Genomic DNA, 20292 nt, shown 5'->3' with positions numbered 1-20292 from the left:
CTGTGGTTACACACTGTGTATCCAGGCGCTAATGTATTGTAACTACATGACATGTAAAGGTGCTGAACGCAATGTTCAGAGCATATTACCTCCACAAAGATTTCAACATGGCGACAGTCGAGCCGGCGGCTCGCAGCTAACACCACGGCAAAGGTGCTGACCGAGCTAACCGTGTTTACCGGAGGGTGGGCGCTACGCTTCTACGATACGGTCGTCAGTCGGGACGCAGTTATCAGTGAGCTAACCAGTGGGGCACGCTCACGCGCACTAACAGGCACGCTGTTTTGACAAAGCAAGGTGAAGCTCTGAGAACAGGGAGACTTCATGCTCTGCTCAGGTAGACATTACTCCTCTACATCTTCACAGATGATCGTTCTTCGATGTGTGAATGCTCTGAATACCTTCTCGAGAACTTTGTAAAAGAGTGATCCTTCACCTCCATCTGCTCTTACAGCGCACAAGTCTGGAGTCCAGCTCAGAAACCCCTTTAAAGTGGAAAAAGTGACTGCTCCACCTCTTTGTTTTACGTTTATTATCAATCCTCCAGCCCCGCACCACATCCACACGCACACGCACACACAAAGCTGTACAGTACACATATTTGTCATGTCTTTGATTGATGTCCGTTTCCCAACCGCGTCCTGGTCAAACAGGTAAAGAAGTCCGTCTTCATCTACCTTCTTCCTACTGTCCTCAAATGACAGCCAACTAAAATAAACTAAGCTGAAATGAAACACTTTCCCTTTCTTGTCACGTCGTAGATCAGACAGAGGATTCTCTTCCTGTTGGATTTGATGCTACTTCCTGTGTGCTTCATGTATTGGACCATACCTGGTTAGAATGTGGTCCCGTGGTGTCCCAGACTGGATTAAGACAACATGGACAAAGATGGAGATTTAAGGTGACACCAAAGAAAACATGTTACCGTTAGGTCATTACAAAGTGATGACATGAGGCCATGGTTCGTTCCACTTGTCTTTTCAATGTGACTCTCGTCATTGGACCACCAAGACACAGTGACTGTATTATGTAGCGGAGACCTGCTGACTCTCCTGTGAAGCTGATGAAACATTTTTAAATAACTTTAATTGTGAAGGATTTATAGGATATGAAATGTGTTTATCCACCGTTTTACAGGTCGCATTGAGGCGAGTGCAGACGAGTCGCTCTGAAAAGACAAGTGGAACCGGGTCTCCAACCAACAACTGCTGTCCTTCAGTCTGTTGCACCAGTTAGGTAGTTCCAGAACGTCACTTTTTTATAATGAAAGAAAGGTACAATGAAACTCGATGGCCCAACACAGAGCTAGATTTCATCCCATAAAGCAGCTGGATGTGTTTGGATTTTTTGGACAGTAAACCTGAAGCAAACAATGCACAGCTGATGTTTAGCAGGGAGAAGGAAGACTTGGTGCTGCTTCACAAGTGTCCACTACATCATCACAACTTTTTTTCTTCTCCTTTTTCTTTGTATTTTTTTTACCATTAAACACATTTTCTCAGACTAGCAGCCTCATGTATGTTTGAACTTCCTCTTGAAATCATTTGCCATGCCATCACTTCAGCTGAATTCAAATGACTTTGGAGCGCAGAAGGACTTTCACTGACGCCGTCTCCAGTTTGAATAGTAAGAGAGTCTTGGGCCAGTGGCTTCATTCTCTTTAGAGAACTCATGACTGCTCTCATGACTGAAGATGCAATCTGACTGTGAGACCATGTTTGAAATAAGGCGTCTGGTCTGAGAGATTACAACTCAACCCTCTTTTGAGTCAATATTAAAAACGCTTGATTTAACAATAGCTATATTTCCATATAAATTCATATAAAACAATTTCAAATTAAATAGGTGACATAAAAAAAACACTTTAATTTTCAAGGCAATTGCTGGAGGAATACATTTTCTAGAGACCAGCCTTGTCTTTAGGATCCTTTGACAACAAAAGGCCTAAACTTAAACTTAAACTTCCTTGTTCACTTTAGTTTCCTCCCGTCCTGTTTGTTCAAACAGACCAACAGTGGCCTATAGTGGCTAGTAGTATTAGTAGTGCATGCTGCAGTCTGAACGCCACTTAAAAAAAGAAATCCACATTTAAAATCACATCATTCTGTACAAACATGGAATCATATTCACATCTAGGAATAAATCAACAAATGAATCAAAGAAATAGGGTATCACCATTTTTGTTTCTTTTCAATGTCACACTTATCATCATCATCCTCATCATCCCTGCATCCAAAGGCAAGTCAATTCACGCAGCAACACTGATGGAAGAGTTAAAGTCCTTCCAGCCACTGCTAGACTGTCACAATCCACAACAGACCTGCTGACTGCTGGAGGACTGACCTCCGGTCAGGTCCTGTGTGAATGAGATGCTCTGCCTGGGCTGCGTTATGACTCCATGCACCACACAACTGTTTTGTTTATGGTCCAATGAAATCACTCCATTTGGTGGATGCCGTTATTAAAAGTAGGGTTTAACTGGGGCCATAACCGGTAATAAGAACTAGCGATGACGTCATCTGATGAGACTGATCACACGTCTATGGGAAGCCCTTAACTTTCAATGGATTCTACTTGGATTTGGACCGGGTGCCACAGATCCTCCTGGGGTTTTGTGTTCAGTGATGATCCAAATGTGAGCAGAAAATGGTGAAATGTAAAATATTAAACATCTGCACCAATTTCTACCCAAATGCAGCTCCAGTCCAAAAGTGCTGATTGGACTCCCAGCCGACCCAGAGCTCACTGGTGGCCCCAGTCAGGATCAAACTCCTCCCCCTGGCAGTGGTAATGCCTTGCGCTGTGACTCTTGTGTGATGTAACATCCAGACAAGCTAGTGCCTCGTGCTACCTACTGAGCTACAGTGAGGATAAAACCCACAGTGTGGATCCTGTTCGGTCCGGTGAGATCCCAGAAAACAGACTTACGGCCCAGTGCCAGGTAGTGCTGACTTACATCAGTACAGGTCTCAGTTACTGAGGTGGATGTCTGAAGGCATGACAGTCCAGCACAGTTCAGCTCTACAGTCAATCAGCCAACGACGAGTGAGATCTGGACAAAATGGTTCAACATCCTCAGATGTCCAGGAGTACAGTCGGTCAGTGGTTTGTTGTCTTAAATCGCTCCCTCAAAAGGCAGGAGGAGGCAGCAATCTCTCCCCTTCGTCTCATTGGCCGTCGAGCGGGAGGCTGGCTGCCACTCAGACAGAAATCTCATAGGTGGTGCCCCCGACGCCCGTCACCTTCTTCACCCCACCACCCTGAGGCTTGTGGGCGGGACTCTGCGTCAATGCCGAGCTGGGATAGGCCACTCCAGGCCGGGCGGACACGCTGATTGGGTGAGAGGGAGAGGAAGGGGCGGAGCAGGAGGTGGAGGAGAAGAGCTGGCCGCCGTTGATCCGACTCAGAGGTTTCATCTGGATCAGCTCATCCCTGATTTGGGAGAAACACAAAGATGATCAGGACAACACATGAGACATTACTACAGGTCTCCTCACATGTCATGGTGTATGTCATGTACAATCATTCCTGACAACACTAATGAATCATTAGAAGCATTACTGTAACTTAATGAACTGCTTCTGACTGATGATCCGGGTGTTAGCAGAGGGTAGTTTAGCCTTATGCTAATCACATATCTACTATCAATAAATCCTGCACTTATTTCATTTCACACTATTGCAAACACACCAGGGTTCCTTTTAACCGAACCTAAACAGATCGTGTACTTACACTATTCACAGCTGATTACAGGTTACTTCCCTCAGCTCAGTCTCCATGTGTTCAGTCTGTATGTAGGTACAGTCTTACCACCAGGGCCAAAACCACAGTTGACAGTGACAATAACAACGGCATGCCTTGTGCTCAACTGGACATTGAACTGGGTTAGCCTGCTGGACACTACAGTAATGTCAGTGTTTGTAAGTACTGCAGAGATTGTTGGTGAACAAGCTTGTATCTCTGGATGAAGTTTGAATATTACACTAATAGTTGATTGGAAATGTTCACTCTGCTGGAGAAATGATCAGAAACAGATTTCCTTTAATAGTCGTTACTCTGAACTAGAATACTGGAATACTAGAATACGTGCCACATTCAGTCATCTAGGAAACAATGGAGACACAATGAGACACTGCTGTGGTCAGTACAGTCAACAGAAAGCAACAGGATGTTGTTCAGGACAGAGTCACACTCACAGCCCAATTGTCGCCATGCTAAAGTTTAAAACAAGAAGAATTCAGCTGATACTAAACTACAGCGCAAACACATTGTTGTGTGCACTGGGTTGACTGTATGTACTATATATGTATATATATATATATATAGTACATACAGTGGAAAGGTTTGACTAGTATTATCATCTCTAGCTATGTCAGACATTGACTTCTGCAGGGATGACATCATTGGTTCCCTCCACTAACAGTAAATGGGATTCTTCCATTGGACTTTGGATGATTGCCGAAAATAAGCTCTGTGGCAAATATTTACACGTTTTGATCATCAAGATGATCTGCACAAATAAACATGACTTTTATGATGTTTGAAGTGTAAAGTAAAAAGCTAAAGTTAGGCAGTAAAGGAACTCCACCACGGTCACATGACTTCAGGTCTAGAGCTCTAGTGAGGACGTTTAGTCCTTACACTCTTTAAGAGACGTAAAAGCTTAAATTCCCCAGACTGACTGACCTATACTGACCTATTTCATATCGTAGAAGGAAACATCAGAATCTCTTCAGCTTGTGTTAAACACAGACCTTATTTCAGACTTCTAACCAGAAACACATTCAAAAAACATTCCTGCAGAACTTCTTTTATATTACATACATACGTTTGAAAAGATGGTAGAAATGTGGATATTGTCACTTTGCAGTTTTCTATCCATTCTACTGCTGCTACTGGTACTTTTGCACACTTAATTTATTTCTTCTAATTTCTTATTTCTCTGTACATCCTCAGTCATGGATTGTGACTTATATTCTAAACCTAGAACTACCTGCCGAGTATAACATGAAGTCCTCCCTATCCCACTGCTGTGTCATGTTTTATATTGTCACACATCCATGTTGTGGGTATGGATATCTGTCTGTCTAAGGCACTGGCACAGAATTATGTACGGACCAAACAGAAGGTTGTTATAATAATTAGAATAATAACGTCGAGGACAGGAACAAACAGGCAGACCACAACAGCAGCACACATGTAACAGTGAGAAACAAGCAAAGGGAAAAGAAGGAAGAACTCACAGGAAATCTGGCAGGAGGAAGAGGAGAGAAGGGAAGAAGAGGAGGAGGAGCAGGAGGAGCAGTCAATCAGGTTGTCAGGTTTTCAGCAGGCAGGTGGGTTTTTTCAGGGTTAACAGCAAACCAATCGTCCTGACAAAAGGTGTAATTCATACTCACTTTGGAGCTTGTATTCCTCCTCCTCCTCCCATGCCTCCACTTCCTCCTCCTCCTCCTACCCCCGCCGCATTCGCTCCGGCTGATGCCGAAGCCTTTCGGACCAGTCGGTACTGCATTTCGGCAGCGGCGGCACTCGAGTAAGAGAGTGACTTGCCCAGAGGTGGAGGGTGCGGGGAGCGGGGAGGGTGGGTCGTGGAGGTGGAGGTGGAGGAGGATCCCAGAGGGGTGTCAGTGGAGCGGGTGCGATAGGGATAAGCGTGGTGGGGAGGTGCATGAGGGGCAGCGAAGCGGGGAGGGCGGGAGGTGGAGGAAGAGGAGGAGGAATGGTGGTGGTGATGATGGCCGTGGTGGTGGTGGTGATGGTGGTGGTGATGATGATGTGGGGGAGGCGGGGCAGAAGAGGATGGGGGAGCCGGGGCATGATTGGCAGGTGGGGGGTGAGAGCCGGGGTGGAGCTCCAGCAGGCGCTCCCTCTCTGGGGGAGGCGGAGGGGAAGAGGACGTGGAGGAAGAGGAGCGATGGAGGAAGGAGTGGTGGTGGTGGTGGGAGGAGTGGTGGCAGTGATGGGGCGACTGGGCAGAGTGGGAGTATATCTCAGCATCTCTCTGTTGTGACGACAGGAAGGGGGAGTTATAGCCGTCTGCTGCTGGAGTGCAGGGTCTCCCAGAGGAAAGCTCAGGGGCTGTTGAACCCGCCACCACCCCTTTGTCGAACTCATCACCACCTGCCAGTAAGTTGTCATATGACAGGCTCCCGTTGCGGGACGGGTGGTGAGGCGGAGGTGTCTGATTGGCTAAGCTCTTGAAGCTGGTTGAGGTGGTGGTTGCCTCAGAGACGTGGACGCCGCCTGCTGAGTTGTGCGTGGAGCTGGAAGATCGTGAGGCCACTCCAGATAGGACCGTGGGGTCGGAGAAGGAGGGGTACGAGCGTCCGCCCAGGGAGTAGCCAGGGATGCCGCCTGCCCCCACCTCTCTTCTGACCTCCCTCCTCTCCCCACCCCCTCCGACTCCCACTCTGTCAGATGAAGCGTCCCTCCGGTCCAGGCTGGGCTGGGAGCGGAAACCAGGCTGCTGGCTGGCCTGAAGGAGGGAGGAGGTGGAGGAGGAAGAGTCCCTGGCACTGCCAACACTCTCGCCTCGACTTAACTGGAGGGGGCATGAGGAGGAGAAAGAGGAGGAGAGGTGTAGGAGAGGGGCAGCAGGAGGGAGAAGAAACAAGAAGAAGCTGAGCAAATCAGAGTAGAGACCAGGAATTCCTGCTGAACTGACACTCCCTGTCCCTGGACCTTCATCTGAGCAGGCAGGACACTACTTTCCATCCATGCACTCCAAAACCCGACCGGCACATTGTCTGGTTGTGCCAGTTCGGCATGGTTTCCACCCCATTAACTTAATACAGATAAACACATATTTCTCGCGGCGTGTAGTGGCTGAATTCAAATAGAAAAGCTTTTGTTCTGTACTTAAATGAAAGGTTAGCACTGAATCGCTACCTCCTGCTGCAGCTGCTGGAGATTCAACATCATACCTGCAGCCGTACACGCCTGCACTCCATTTACTGTAGCTCTGACGCCGACATGGAAGCGCAGCTGTTAAGTGATCTCTATTTGATGTCATAAAACAATAAATGAATTACACATTAATGAATAGATTCCCTTTTGTGAACCACAGAAGACATTTTTCTTTTTTAAATCCTGCTCTTAATGTGTGTCTCCTGACTGAACGGGAACGGAACATGGTTACAGTACAGTCATGTTGCAGTTTACATCCATGTCTGTCCAAAATGTCATCACTTCATCATATCGTTCACATCGTTAGAAATGTGTGTCAAGTTGTCCATAGTGACCTTATGGATTCTGAGTTATGGCTAAAAATGTGTTTTATGAGGTCACAGTGACCTTTGACCACCAAAATCTTTTCCTCATTGAAGAAACTGCCGCTAGTTGTTCCTGAGATATGAGAATGGACCCGATGTATGGAAGTACATACAAACGGAGAATTGGAAAATATAAAGCATCCTGCTAAACGTGGAGGCATCTGTATATGTGACAGATCTTTTCTCATACTGACTGAGTGAGTGAAGGGTGAGGAAGACCTGTAAAGACAAAGAAATATTCCTCACTGAAGCTCTGAAGGACCAAAAATGGTATTCGGTTCAGTCCTAATGCATTGTCAATCATAGGAGTTCTAAACATCTGTACACAATATACATTATATAGAGAGCATTTCTCTGGCATGACAAGTAGTTGCAAGAGTTTCGAGATCACGCAAATCATCATCATCAGTTTCGACACAATATCCCTCATGAATTTAAAAAGACACTAATGTCCAAACTTGAATTTAACAGAAATATAGAAAATAATTCATTTTGTTGGTACTTTTATAGGCAGTGATGACCTGAAAAGATTTGTTACTGAGATTTAAACTTCCTCCTTTTATGTTGTGGGCTTTTCCCAGTACAGGAGAAGAATTCTTCATTCATCAGGACATGTTTTCTCCATGAGACCAACTCAGGTGACAGGAGCATGAAACATCAGGATGACACATCAAACTACTTGTAGGACATGACTGAAACATCAAAACGGCAAATGGAGGTCCATTTGAGCTTTTAATACTGGATCTGAACTACAGGGGAAACTCTGGAGGGAATCTACAGGAGACACATTTCTAATCAGGGAGGAATCAAAACAATATTGTGCTGGATAGACAAGTGGAAGGATATGGGCCAGACATGGGTACAAACACTGAGTAGAACCAACTTATCTGTATGAATTTTGAAATATTCAGGTACAATCCTTGGATTTTAACACAAAAATGACTTTTAATCAGCCTTATACTCCAGATACGGATGAATTTAGTCACTAACCATTTCAAATGTGTTCAAACAGTATGTCCCCCATGTCCGGAGCAAACAGAAAGGGGCAGGAAATAAAGAGAAGATAAAAGAAGGACAAATGCTCTCAGAACAATCACTTACTGATACTGATCAACAGAAAGCCACTGAGAAACCAAACCCAGAAGACCGACAGGAAATCAAAAGGAAAAACACAAACAAAAATGATACATTAGAAAGAAATCGATAAAAGAAGCAGAGGCAGGGACAAATGGAAAAACAACTCTGATCAGAAACACGTACTGTACATACACACCATGCACCTTAAAAATAAGAGTGTACAGCAGATTCTTGTCTTGTGTTGCTCTTCGGTTGATGGGTTCAGAGTCAATATGTCCAGCAAGGGAAACCTCCACAGTACGGACATATTGAAACCTACAACAGGGAGACTCCGTAGTCTGTACCAGACTGACAACTTTATTACTCCTTTCAACCCTGACAAAAGCAGCACAGACCAGACACACTACGGTACAGTGTATCTATCATTTGATCACACTCAGTGTCAATGCTCTAATTTTACTATGTTGATTAATATGTACACACAACATCTATTGCACATCTGTACGCTAAGGAGAGGGATCCTTACTGACGTTTCTTCCTTTTTTCTGTGTTAAAAGTTTCTTTAGGCTCGTTTTCCCTTCCTGGAGCGAGGGTCCGAGGACAGAGGGTGTCGTATGCTGTACAGATTGTAAAGCCCCTTTAGGCAAATTTGTGATATTGGAAAAAAAAAAAATGTGAAATGACTTGACTATCCCCACCTGTGTGTTTATGTGTGCATTACCTGGTTGGCGTAAGCGTGTGTGAGCGCTGTGTGGTTCTTGCCGGGGCTGTAGCTGGGCCTGTATTTGTACATGGTTGGGGTGGGAGGGGCTTTGTTCAGTAGACTGCACTCTGCATGAGGGTAACAAAGAATAAGAAATATCACTGTGAAGTCAACGTAGAATCAGATCAGAGCAGAGTTTTACAACAGGAAGTTGAGAGTAGAGCTGAAGCAGGGAGTTAGAAAGCATTACCCTCCGTGTTTCCTCTGGTGATTCCAGGGTAGCGGAGCTCTGGTTTAGGAGGAGGAGGAGGCTCAGCGTCACATGACTGGCTCTCCATCATCTCCAGACTGGACTTAGACTGGATAGAAGTCAGATAGAAACTCAAAGAATCACAATCAGTCGACTGAAATATGGTTGACTAACTGTTTCCCTTTCTATATCATTTATGTATGCACAGACCAGTGACAGAAAACCCTGAATGAATGAGTGGAGAAATATAATGAACACAGACACTTCATATGTTATGGTCTTCAGCGTAGAGCTGACATTTTTTATATTGCAACATGAAAAACTAAAGGAATATTCAACAATCATTTTGAAGGCTACATTTCAAAGTTAAAAGCAAAGATGAGAGCAAAATGAAGAGGCTGGACAAGCTGGCTGATAGATTTCAAACAGCTCTTAAACCTCTTGCTGCCACCTGGACCAGGCAAACAATTCTTTTTGTAAAAATCAACAGTATGGTGAAACTGCAATAACTATGGCAATATGACCACCCGTCCAGCTGTTCTTACCCGGTGCAGGTCTCCCTGTATGCCGTTGTCCAGGATCTTTGCAGCCAGCTGGGCCTCTGTCAGCTGTGGCCGCAGAAAGGGAGGCTGCACACACACACTCTGCACACACTTCTTTCTGCCCAGATATCTGTAGAGAGCACAGAGACAGTGAGTGTCCACATCATGAAGACAAACAACTACACAAGTACAGTGTTGTCACAAGTTATAAGCCCCTTTTTGACTGCAGGGACTTGGAACCTTTTGAGGAACTCATTGTGTTTCCCCGCATGGACCAGGATTTAACTTGACTTCCGGGAACATTTCACCCTCCAAACAGGCTCTGGTCTGGGGTTAGTACTTTCTGAAAGTACAGGAACTTTCAGGGAGGCATTTGCAGGGTTGACCGTCACTGATTGGTCACACACACACACACACACACACACACACACACACACACACACACACACACACACACACACACACACACACACACACACACACACACACACACTTGCTCTAACCTAACCCTTCATTCATAAAAACTAGGAAGTACTCCAGTATCGATTTAGGACCACTTTAGGACGAGGGGAGAGAACTTCTCTTTGCTTGATAACATCAAAGTAAAGTTAGGCTTTACTGTCACTTTCCCACTCATTTTAAAAAAAACAGAAAGGAAGAGTGAGATTGTGCGAGCGAGCTGAGAGAGAGAACGGTAGAAGAGAGACACGCTGAGGCAAAACAAAGTTTGATTTTCTTTTTCGAGATGTATGATGGGCGGACACATTGTGAGTTTACCTCTGCGACCACCGCCCTGCTAAGTCTCCAGGTCTTTAGACCGTCATGGAAATAAAGACAACAGGCTGAAGGAACTTTTCAGTTCATTAGGCCAAAATGACCAGAATCTTCTTGGTGGAAACTATTCTTCTGTTTTGAATGCAGTGACACAGTGCACTGAAATGTGCTATTTATCATCAGTGCAGTTTCCAAATATCAAACTTAAATACAATGGTCTAAATAATGATGATCTTTGAATGTATTATGCTGAGTACACTGAGGAGTGTTGATGGGTTTTAGGTGGAGACATGCCTTTATAAGGCAGTGTAATAATTATGAACGGACGACCAGAGAGAGTAGTAGTTAAAAAGAGAAAAGTAAAAGCAATGCACCTGGGTGCCTGTGAGCTGCAGAGGACATGAGAGACGTTCTTCCAACAGCCATTGGTGAAGGGGTTAACACCTCCTCTGAACTTCCCTGTTACCTGGAGAAAGAAAAACAGAGACACCAACAGGGGAGAGTCAAAAGAGGGAGGACGGTTAGAGTATTGAGGGTTGTTACCATGATTTAAGGATTGGACTCTTAATCTAAAAGGTGCTTCCAGCAGAAAGAAAAGTGTGGTTTTACAGGTACTGAGTCATTTACAAATGAATGTTTTTCTTTGATCGCTGCTATTATTTATCATTATTCTACGGTTTCTGGATATAATAGTTTTAAATGACGTTTTGATTGTCCTTGGTTCAAGAGGCCGCTGTGTGGGGCTTGCTCTGCAATTACCTAGAGCAGAGGTCTGTTGAAGGTACTGCAGGGGGTCCGCGAAATCTTTGGCTGATTAGACACTTTCTTTTTTCAAACATGAATCAGTCCATTATTTTAATAGTTCAGTATTGTATGCAGGATAACAGGTACGTATGTTTATGCATGGCAGTGGCACTAATAGGCCATCACTCATTTTAGTTTCCACATTTATGTTTAAAATAAAAACGTCAATTTGAATAGCTTGTGTGCATGATTATCATGCAATTGACAGACAATGTTGATGTTGGCATTGGTATCAGTTGACAAGGTATGTTTCTAAATGGCAGTAGCACGGCCCCCCTACTCACTGTACCTTCACATGTTTAAAATAAAAACATGAATATATCAACCTGTGTATTATTTGAATAGCTTAGTATTGAATGCACAATAAAGAGCTATGTTTATACATGGTACTAGGCCCAGTTTAATATAAAACACAATGTTATACAATATATATAGTCGGGGTCCCTGCTCCATCTCTCTATCAGTTTGGGAGTCCTTGGCCTGAAAAACAATGAAGACCCCTGATCTAGAGTACAGGTATGTGCCCTGTCGGATTATAATCTGTGTTAAACTGTGTGCAAAATGTGAAATAGTGCCTTATGACAAATTGTAAAATTGTGTATTTTTTCTGGTTTGGCGTCTCTCTAAAGTAACTGTTGCGCTGCCATTTATTTTCCCCTAAAAGCGCCTCTTTGTAAGATGTCCTACTGTTTTAATATCAACTGTAGGATTTCTGGGACTCAATTGTTTTACTGGTCCTACCTGTTCATTGGTAGTCCTGCCTCTGGCCACAAGCACTATGTGGAAACCAGTGAGGCCAGCAACAGGGATGAAGAACAGGCCTGCAACACACATTACAGCCAGCCTGAGAGCACAGGGGGGTCAAGGAGTATCTCAAGAGACCAGAATAAACAGATCAGGGCAGACGAACAGAGGATCAGTTCATGGATCTCATTTGATTTGGATATTTGTATACAGTACATGGACAGCTTGTCCTGGTGGTGGTGTTAAGACACGCATGCTAGCTTGACAGAAAGGAAACTAAATTATGTTCCAAAGTTAGGCTAAATTTTGGCAAGGGAAAAACTGGCATGGTCATATTTACAGGAGTCCCTTGACCTCTGACCTCAAGATATGTGAATGAAAATGGTTTCTATGGATATCCACAAGTCTCCCCTTTTTTTGCATGCAGTATAAATGTGTTATATTTGTCTTTTCTAAAAATGTATGCATACTGGGGTCCCTTAAGTGTATTGGGTTAGACTGGAAAGCTGAGAGTCTTGTGGATGTATAAATGGCTGATGAGGTTAGTCCCCATCATAGCCATTTCACATAGTAAGACCATTTTTTAAAAAGTTGACATCAATGTATAAAATGAGTGTTGTGACCTCCAGAAATCTTCCCACACCACACTGAAATAAATTCTCAGGACATCTGATACAACCATAACAACTTGTTGAAGCCAAGGAGCCAACACTGTGACTGAACAGAATCAGCAATCTTAAAATGGACAGGACGAAAATACAAAGGAAAGATCCTTAAAGGATACGTGACGATGGCGTGCAGGCGGTCGACGTTCTGCCGATGGTAGAGGATAAAGAGCAGGCCAAAACCAAACACGGCCATGATGTGAGCTGTCAGAGACAGGAGGAAGAGGAAGAAGTAGCGGTAGTTCCTCCTGCCGATGCAGTTGTTTACCCAAGGACAGTGGTGGTCGAAGTCCTGTATTATGAAGGGTAAAAGACACTGATGAGACAAAAAAGAAATGGAATTTGTCTGCACTCAACATGAACACAGCCATCACAAAGTGTTGCATCATTTCTTACTTCCTCATACAGTAGCTGCAATTTACATTGAAATGACACACCATGTGACGTGTCATGACAACAAAGACAACTGCTGGGGAATTAGTTTTGATGTTTTACTTTTGTCCCAATGACGTAAACATTAAGTTTAAATAGATCACACTACACGAGCTACAGTCTGCAGCCAGGTCTCCACAGGTCAATGTCCAGTACCACTCTAATGGGAGAGATGCAGGGCCAAACCATAAGTTAGCATCACACTAGTTCCCTCGACAAAGGTCCAAATGGGGTTTTTGCCATTGGATTTCTGCAGAAGATAAGCTCTGTGGCAAACAAATATTTATGATTTAGACAGGCTTTGTTCAGCAAGATAATCTTCACAAATGAACAATGAATGTGACTGTGGCTCAGTGGTAGAGCAGGGTCATCCTTCAATCAGAAGATCGGCAGTTCCATCCCCGGCTCCACTAGTCCATGTCGATGTGTGCTTGGGCAAGACACTTAACCCCAAACTGCTCCCGTAGCTGTGCCTACAGTGTATGAATGCATGGTAGCCCCTGTCATCAGTGTATGAATGGGTGAATGATGACATGTAGTGGTCTAATGGGATATTTACTGGCATATTTTATACCGTAGAACAAAACCTTATAGGATAGGGTTATAGGACTCATTCCTGCAGCACTCATTTAAGGATCTCCTCATGACTAATCTCTCTAAAGTTTAAACTTCAGCTGGCGTACAGTAAGAAAACACACACAAAACAGTCAAAATTAAGAGAAATTGAATCTCTTAAGTTAAACATCGTCGAAAAAAAAATAGAGTTTATTAAGAAATATTTGAAATCGTTAATCACATTTTTCAATAACCAAATCATATTTTAAATGCCACCAAAATCAAAATGTGCCCAGTTTCTGCTCCGGTCTCCTGGTTATGAATGTGCCTCACAAACTGTGTGTGCGGTGTTATATTTGATGAAATGCTCAGGTTTTGCATGGCCTGTACCATAAGTATCTTAGCATACAAGTTTGAGTCATTGAGCTGGCTGGCGCTAGCCCGCTTCTTTAGCTTTAGTGTGTAGCATACATGCTAGCCGGCTAGCTAGCTAATAAGCTAGTTGGGCTTTTGTCAGCTGGCCATCCAGTCCATCAGGAGAGAAGCAGACTGACCGCTGACCCCAGCTGCTGTCTCAGAAAGAAGAGGTGGTTGCAGGTGGAGGCCATGAGAACACGACGTGTTGGAAGCCAGTCAGGAGCGGCTGATGGGTGTAATGAGACGGAATTTATATGTGTACATAAATAAAATAATAATACGCTAAACTGACTAGTATTTCTGGTGCCAACTAGCGAGGGTAGCAACATTTAATGGACTAGTTGACTTATCGCGTACATTGCTAGTGTCTTTATTCGTTCACGTTATGCTAACCCCATTGGCCCTGTTCCATGTTGTCCAGAGACAAAGACACACATTCACACCTTAAGGGAATAGTCGACAGCAGAACCAGCTCTTCAGTCATGCGAGTTAAACTTTTGCTACGTCAGAATCGATATGGCTACTGTCTGGTGATGCAGAGTGGGCTTTTTCCAAGTCAAACTGCACTTCCGTCTGCATTATCCTGCAACCATTAAACTCATTTGATAACAATAAGAGCAGACAAGTGGAATGAAGGAAAGACACAAGCATCTTGTTTTTATGTATTCATGGTGCCAAGATCAAAATAGGTCACCTTCAATAAAAAACGTCTAGAGATATCCCGAGCCCATCCGAAGGTTGTTTAGTGGACTGGTATCAGCTATATATGGCCGGATCCATTCCAACCATTAACTGACTTTGACCCAATGCACTTTGGATGACCTTGCTGTCACAGGAATATATTACTTTGTGTCTATCGCAGAAACATTTTGCTATTGCTGCTGGTTGCATTTGAGTCTCAGGTTTTTGTTGATTCAAAGGTTGTAGAGAGGCTGTCCAACATCTGTCCAAACCGTCTTTCCACAGCAGATCAACACTGATACTCTTCTCTCCACCAGAAACCATTAAAGAACAGCTGTGTTTCATATCTAAACTGGATTGTTACCGATTTATAATGTCGGCCTACGTCGGGTTTAGTGTGCATGGTGCAGCTGTACCGGGTACTTTGAAACATTCAGAGACCTGTTCATGAACAATGTCCTCATTTATGATATGGAAAGCTGGATGGGTGAGTGTGAGCACACCTCGACACAGTTGTCGCAGACGGAGCAGTGCGAGCACCGGGGCGGCCTGTAGAAGCGGCAGGTTGAACACCACTTCATCCGGACCTGGATCCCTCTGATCTCCACAGTCTTGTAGAGGGGAGCCCGAAAATCATCCTCTTTGTCCTCATCCTCCTCAGCTGCATGGACAGGAACAGAAAACTCAGACATGATAACACACCAACACAAAAGCTTGAAATTTAACATATTGAACAACTAGACTTAAACAGATGACATGCTCAATATTCCTACCTAATACGGCAGAAAATCCCTGATTAGTGAAGAATCTGATGATGCAGATCCTGCTTTAAAAATTCTTCTCCCTATTTTCTCCTATCCTAGATCAACTACAGGTCAATAATCAGTCAGTTAGCCATTGCTGTGGGTCAGTTATATGACTGCTGTGTGAGATCTGATCACATTTAAAATGTACTGCTTCAACTCCTCCCTTTACTGATCCACAAAAATCTGCCTGGTGGACACAAGCGGAGAACTTTTTCAGCTTTTTGAGGCTATCAAAATGTTAATAAGAGTTTTGAGGCTATCTAGTGTGTGGAGAAACAAGAATGTGCCTTCCTTTATTTTCTCCTTATCCCAAGCAAGGGTCCAAGGACAGAGGATGTTGAATGCTGCAGCTTGTAAAGCCCTCCGAGGGAAATCTGTCATTTCTGATATTGAGCCATTCAAAAAAATGTAATTGAATGTATACACTTTAAAAATCAAGCCAAACGACAAACCTGATATTATGCAACAACATCAACATCAACATATGAGCAACATCACACACATATATATATATATATATATATATATATAGTATATTCTACCATCCATGGACTCACCTCTCGGGAAGATGCCGGGGTCCATGAACGTGGCCATGCTGAAGTTAGCCAGAACAAACAGGAAGATGACTCCATTGTAGATGGGCACAGCGACTGAGAAACGCTCTGAGAGCCACGGACACCTGAGACATGAACACAGAGGACAACGATTCTGTCACCTGCTATTGTTCAGTTGTAATTAAAGTGAGGCTGCTTATCCTGACAGACAGGCTTTTTGCTGCTTTAACATACAGACTGATAAATATTATCATTATTAACATTTCCTGAGAAATAGTAGTGTGTTTCCCAAAATGACGAACTCACGGTTGGACCAAAACAATTGATATGAAAAGTGTTTTGGGAATAAATAAAGCTGGCAATAGCTGACACCCTGTGCTAATTAGTCACTATATGCATGCACATTATTTTTCAAAAAAAAAGAACTCAAGCCAACATATACAAGGAATTACATCCATTCTACTGCCTCATGGTCTCCAAGGAGGTTTCTTTGATGTGTCTGTGTTTTCAGAAAGCGGTTGTCTGCCTTGTTGTTTAGTATGAATTCACCAGTGAGACAATAAGAGAAGTGTGACTGCAGGGACAAACACCAACAGGATCATGGGCTTTTGTCAGAGTGACAGATGTTGGCCTATTTTCTCCTCACTAATCTGACAGCCGAGCGAGGTGAGGTGTCAGGGAGATTAGGAACAACAACAGAGACACTCATGAGGCTGAAGACCACACTGAGGCGGATAAATCTCAAAACCCTGTTGACAAGTGAAACGACCTCGGTCCAGTCCACACGTTTTCTGTTTGTTTATTTTTGTATAACAGGCTGTTCATAGCCTGTCTCAGGACATTAAATACCGCTACCTGTTCATAGAATGTGTACATAAACTTGATAACACAAAGTCACTTTGTAAATCTGTTTAAAACTTCTCTCACATCAAATTGAGATGTGAGAGAAACACAGCTTCAGGTCTGATGAGTCCTTGGATGAAGTTATCTTGAATGACAGTGCCCTCTTATTTAAGAAAAGGTTTACATGAATGGAGAGTCCAAACTAGGATTTGCTCTGATATGATTGGTTCAGTGCTCAGCCATCATAAAACCTCGCACTGCAGAATCATTTGGGCAGAGAATCTGTTCAAATCAGCCTTGAATCAGAAACACTGTGCTGTCCAATTATCCTTTAGAATATAAGAATATTGATTATTGCAGCTTGAAGGACTGCCTCACTAACCGCTGCGTCTCTCACGAGTGTGCTGTCCACACAGACAGTGCTGTGAGCATGGGCGCTGAAATAAAAAGCAAGAGGTTCCACGATGCACACGCATCGCTCAGGCCGGGACTTGTGTCAAATCATCACCAACCCAATCCAGCAAGCTCAGCTGTCCGTACAAAGAACAAGGCTCTGCTCTCTATTATCCCGTTTAACATTGCAGCTTATAAACAGGCCTGCATGTGAGTGAGACAATGCACTCTTGCTACTTACGTGAAGCAGAAAAAGAGCGTGGTGGAGCCAACGAGGAAGAAAGTGGCTGCCGACACCGGGACGTAGCGGGAGGGTCTCAGGGGTCTGTTGGGCGGGACCGCGGTATGGGGGAGGGGTGACGAGGACGGACCCCGCCCTCCACTCTTGCTGCTGCCACCTGGCATCACTTCCTGTAGTGGTGTGTGGCTGTTCAACAACTGCTATGCCGTGGAATTTAGAAGTCAGGGTTAAAATGTTTCTTTTGGTCTGGTGGGTTGTGTGGATTTGTAGTTTGGGGATAGAAATGATGGATTGGCAAAAAAAAAAAAAAAAAGGTAAAAGGACAGATATAAAAGAGATGGAGGGATAAGTGAGGGGGGCTTCCTCTTTCACGTGAAAAACATTTGAGTGATCACTTGTCGTCTTAGGTTCTTAGGTCAATCCTGATCTACTGTGAGTAAGTGTGTGTGAGATTAAAATAAGTCGCTCTGCTGTAAAAGCCTTTTGTTCCTGTCTGCCTGAAAACAGGTGGGAAGGCGGGGTGAACAAATAAGCCACAGATTGTTAAGAGGAGGCAGTGTGTGGACAGAGTTCTCTTATAGAGTTGCAGGTAAATACACAACACTAGTTTCACTCTGTTCTACCCAACATGTCAATCAATTACTAACACAAGCCAATAGAAACCTTACTGGTCTGTTTCCACACGAGTAAAGTCAGCCTAAAAACAGGACATCTGCTTTATGTAAAACAAGGCGAATGAAGGCTCAGTGAAAAACATGATAATCGTGCAACTCACAAAACATGGCTGTTATTGAGATATAAAAACACCATTTGGGCCCTTCCATTAAAACACTTGTTAGATGATTTGGTCCTGACAAACAGAGAACCTAAGCTGAACTGATGAACCTTGTGCCTGATGTGAACTCATCCAGTTTGATTTGACCGGTCTATAGATGGGAGCTTGGTGAGGTACAAGAGTTGGCAGAGGTAGGCGGTAGGAGATGAACTTACAAGATCGACCAAAATAAATGAAATGAGGCTGAAAGAAAATGGAGTGGAAAGCTTGAAAAGAAAAAAAAGGCAAGACCTAAAATGGGAAATGGGCGGGTTTGTTGCTAAGTCTATGCAAGCAAAAAGTGTGGAGATCACGTCAATTGAAAGTTTATAGCACCCAGAGATAAGCAGTCAGGGCAGCTGTAGCAATGTGTGAAAAGGTTTTGCAAAAAAAAAGTGCCGAGCCCTTGCTCTCTGTTAGAGAAGGAGACAATTTCCTTTCAGTCCTGGACTCTTATTAGTAACAGCAGTCTGTAAACGGGCCAGTAGAGTAGCCTGGTTTTCCTGTGTCGGGGCATCCCTAAACCCTGCTGGTGGCTGATTCAAACCACCTCACCTGCTGGCTGCACCAGGGATGTGATTGGAAGACAAAAAGCAGCAGGTGGTGGTGTGGTTCTTTCCAAAACATCTGGGAGGAAATCCAGTACAACATCTATTGGTATCCATGTAAATGAAATGTTTGAAATAGCGCTAAAATTACAGTGTCAATTTGGAGCGCCAGCAGTTATGTGTGAGCAGTATTATCTCATAGACAGCAGCATTATCTCATACAGCAACGGCAACATAGAACAACTCCGTTCCCCCCCCCGGTCTCCTTGTTCCACTGTGTTAGTGGACGACCGCGCCTGTTAGTTATGTAACCGTCTGCCTTCCAGCTACGGGCCGATTTCAAGTATGCCCTCTTCTCCAGAGACTTCCAGGGCCTTTCCACCGCTTCCTTCCCCAGGGGAGAGCTCTGAGGCTTGGATAAAACCCTCCCACGGTAATCCTTTGGAGGACACAGCCTCTCCCCGGAGCAACGTCTGAAAAATGACCTCAACAAAAATGTTAAAAACTGTGGCTTTTATGTGTGGAAGCCAGAGATTCCTAGGTTTGAAGTATCCTTCTCCAACCTCGAAAGCAGGATTCGGTGGTGATCAGCGGCCTCCTGGATTGTTCATTAGGAGAGCTTCGTAGACATGGATGACACACAGAGGTGGCTTTAACGAATATCAACCTCAACAGCTCGTCCTGGGTCAAGAAAAGAAGTGAATCCAAGCTGATGGTTGGTCAAGATGCACCTACAGTAGGAGAGGAACAAGGGTTTGGTAAAGATGAAATACTCCAATGGGATAACATTTATTTAATACTGTATTTACAGGTTCAGGGACATTTAGCTGTCTTTGCTAATAGAGGCTGATATATTGACCGATATCAGCCTACTGCAGATTTGGGTTAAATTCTAAGATGTATTTAATATTAATTATTTTCCTATTGTCAATTTTTGAAAAGAAATGTAATCGAAAAGTAGCACTAACAGCACACGTTCTTTGGTGGGCCTGGGCCGCTGCACTCACTGTACCACGGGACAGAAGTCACACAACATCAGCTTCACTCAATGAAAATGAAATGGAGCTTTAGGTCGAGCTGCACAAGGAACAATTCAACAAGAACCGTAACAGAGAACTCCATCTAAAAGGCCTCACTACGGCACAGGTAGAGTCCACGTCTCTAAATAGAGTTTT

The 20292-nt window shown here is 43.9% G+C and overlaps 1 protein-coding gene across 1 annotated transcript; it reads right to left on the bottom strand.

The window, feature by feature from the left end:
* Nucleotides 1-526: 526 nt before the first annotated feature.
* Nucleotides 527-19216, bottom strand: zdhhc5a (zDHHC palmitoyltransferase 5a). The gene is made up of 11 exons (XM_079159116.1): nt 17756-19216; nt 16282-16403; nt 15422-15579; nt 12953-13125; nt 12166-12268; nt 10995-11086; nt 9850-9976; nt 9305-9413; nt 9073-9182; nt 5400-6544; nt 527-3432 (listed from the first exon to the last, which is right to left on the bottom strand). The coding sequence occupies exons 1-11, from the start codon at nt 17917-17919 to the stop codon at nt 3201-3203; spliced, it is 2535 nt and encodes an 844-aa protein (XP_079015242.1). The 5' UTR covers nt 17920-19216; the 3' UTR covers nt 527-3200.
* Between the last annotated feature and the right edge of the window lie 1076 nt (nt 19217-20292).

The sequence above is a fragment of the Pholis gunnellus genome, assembly GCF_910591455.1.
Source record: "Pholis gunnellus genome assembly, chromosome: 5".
In the NCBI taxonomy this organism is placed as follows: Eukaryota; Metazoa; Chordata; class Actinopteri; order Perciformes; family Pholidae; genus Pholis; species Pholis gunnellus.
This window is presented reverse-complemented; position numbering and strand designations above follow the sequence as displayed.

What these genes read in the sequence shown, in the direction of transcription:
- zdhhc5a (XM_079159116.1), bottom strand. Translation starts at nt 17,919, where the DNA reads ATGCCAGGTGGCAGCAGCAAGAGTGGAGGGCGGGGTCCGTCCTCGTCA. An exon ending in CACCAGAGGAAACACGGAGG is followed by an intron (nt 9,183 to 9,304) that starts GTAATGCTTTCT and finishes ACCCTCATGCAG; the next exon opens with AGTGCAGTCTACTGAACAAA. An exon ending in GGAGGAATACAAGCTCCAAA is followed by an intron (nt 3,433 to 5,399) that starts GTGAGTATGAAT and finishes CTCCCAAATCAG; the next exon opens with GGATGAGCTGATCCAGATGA.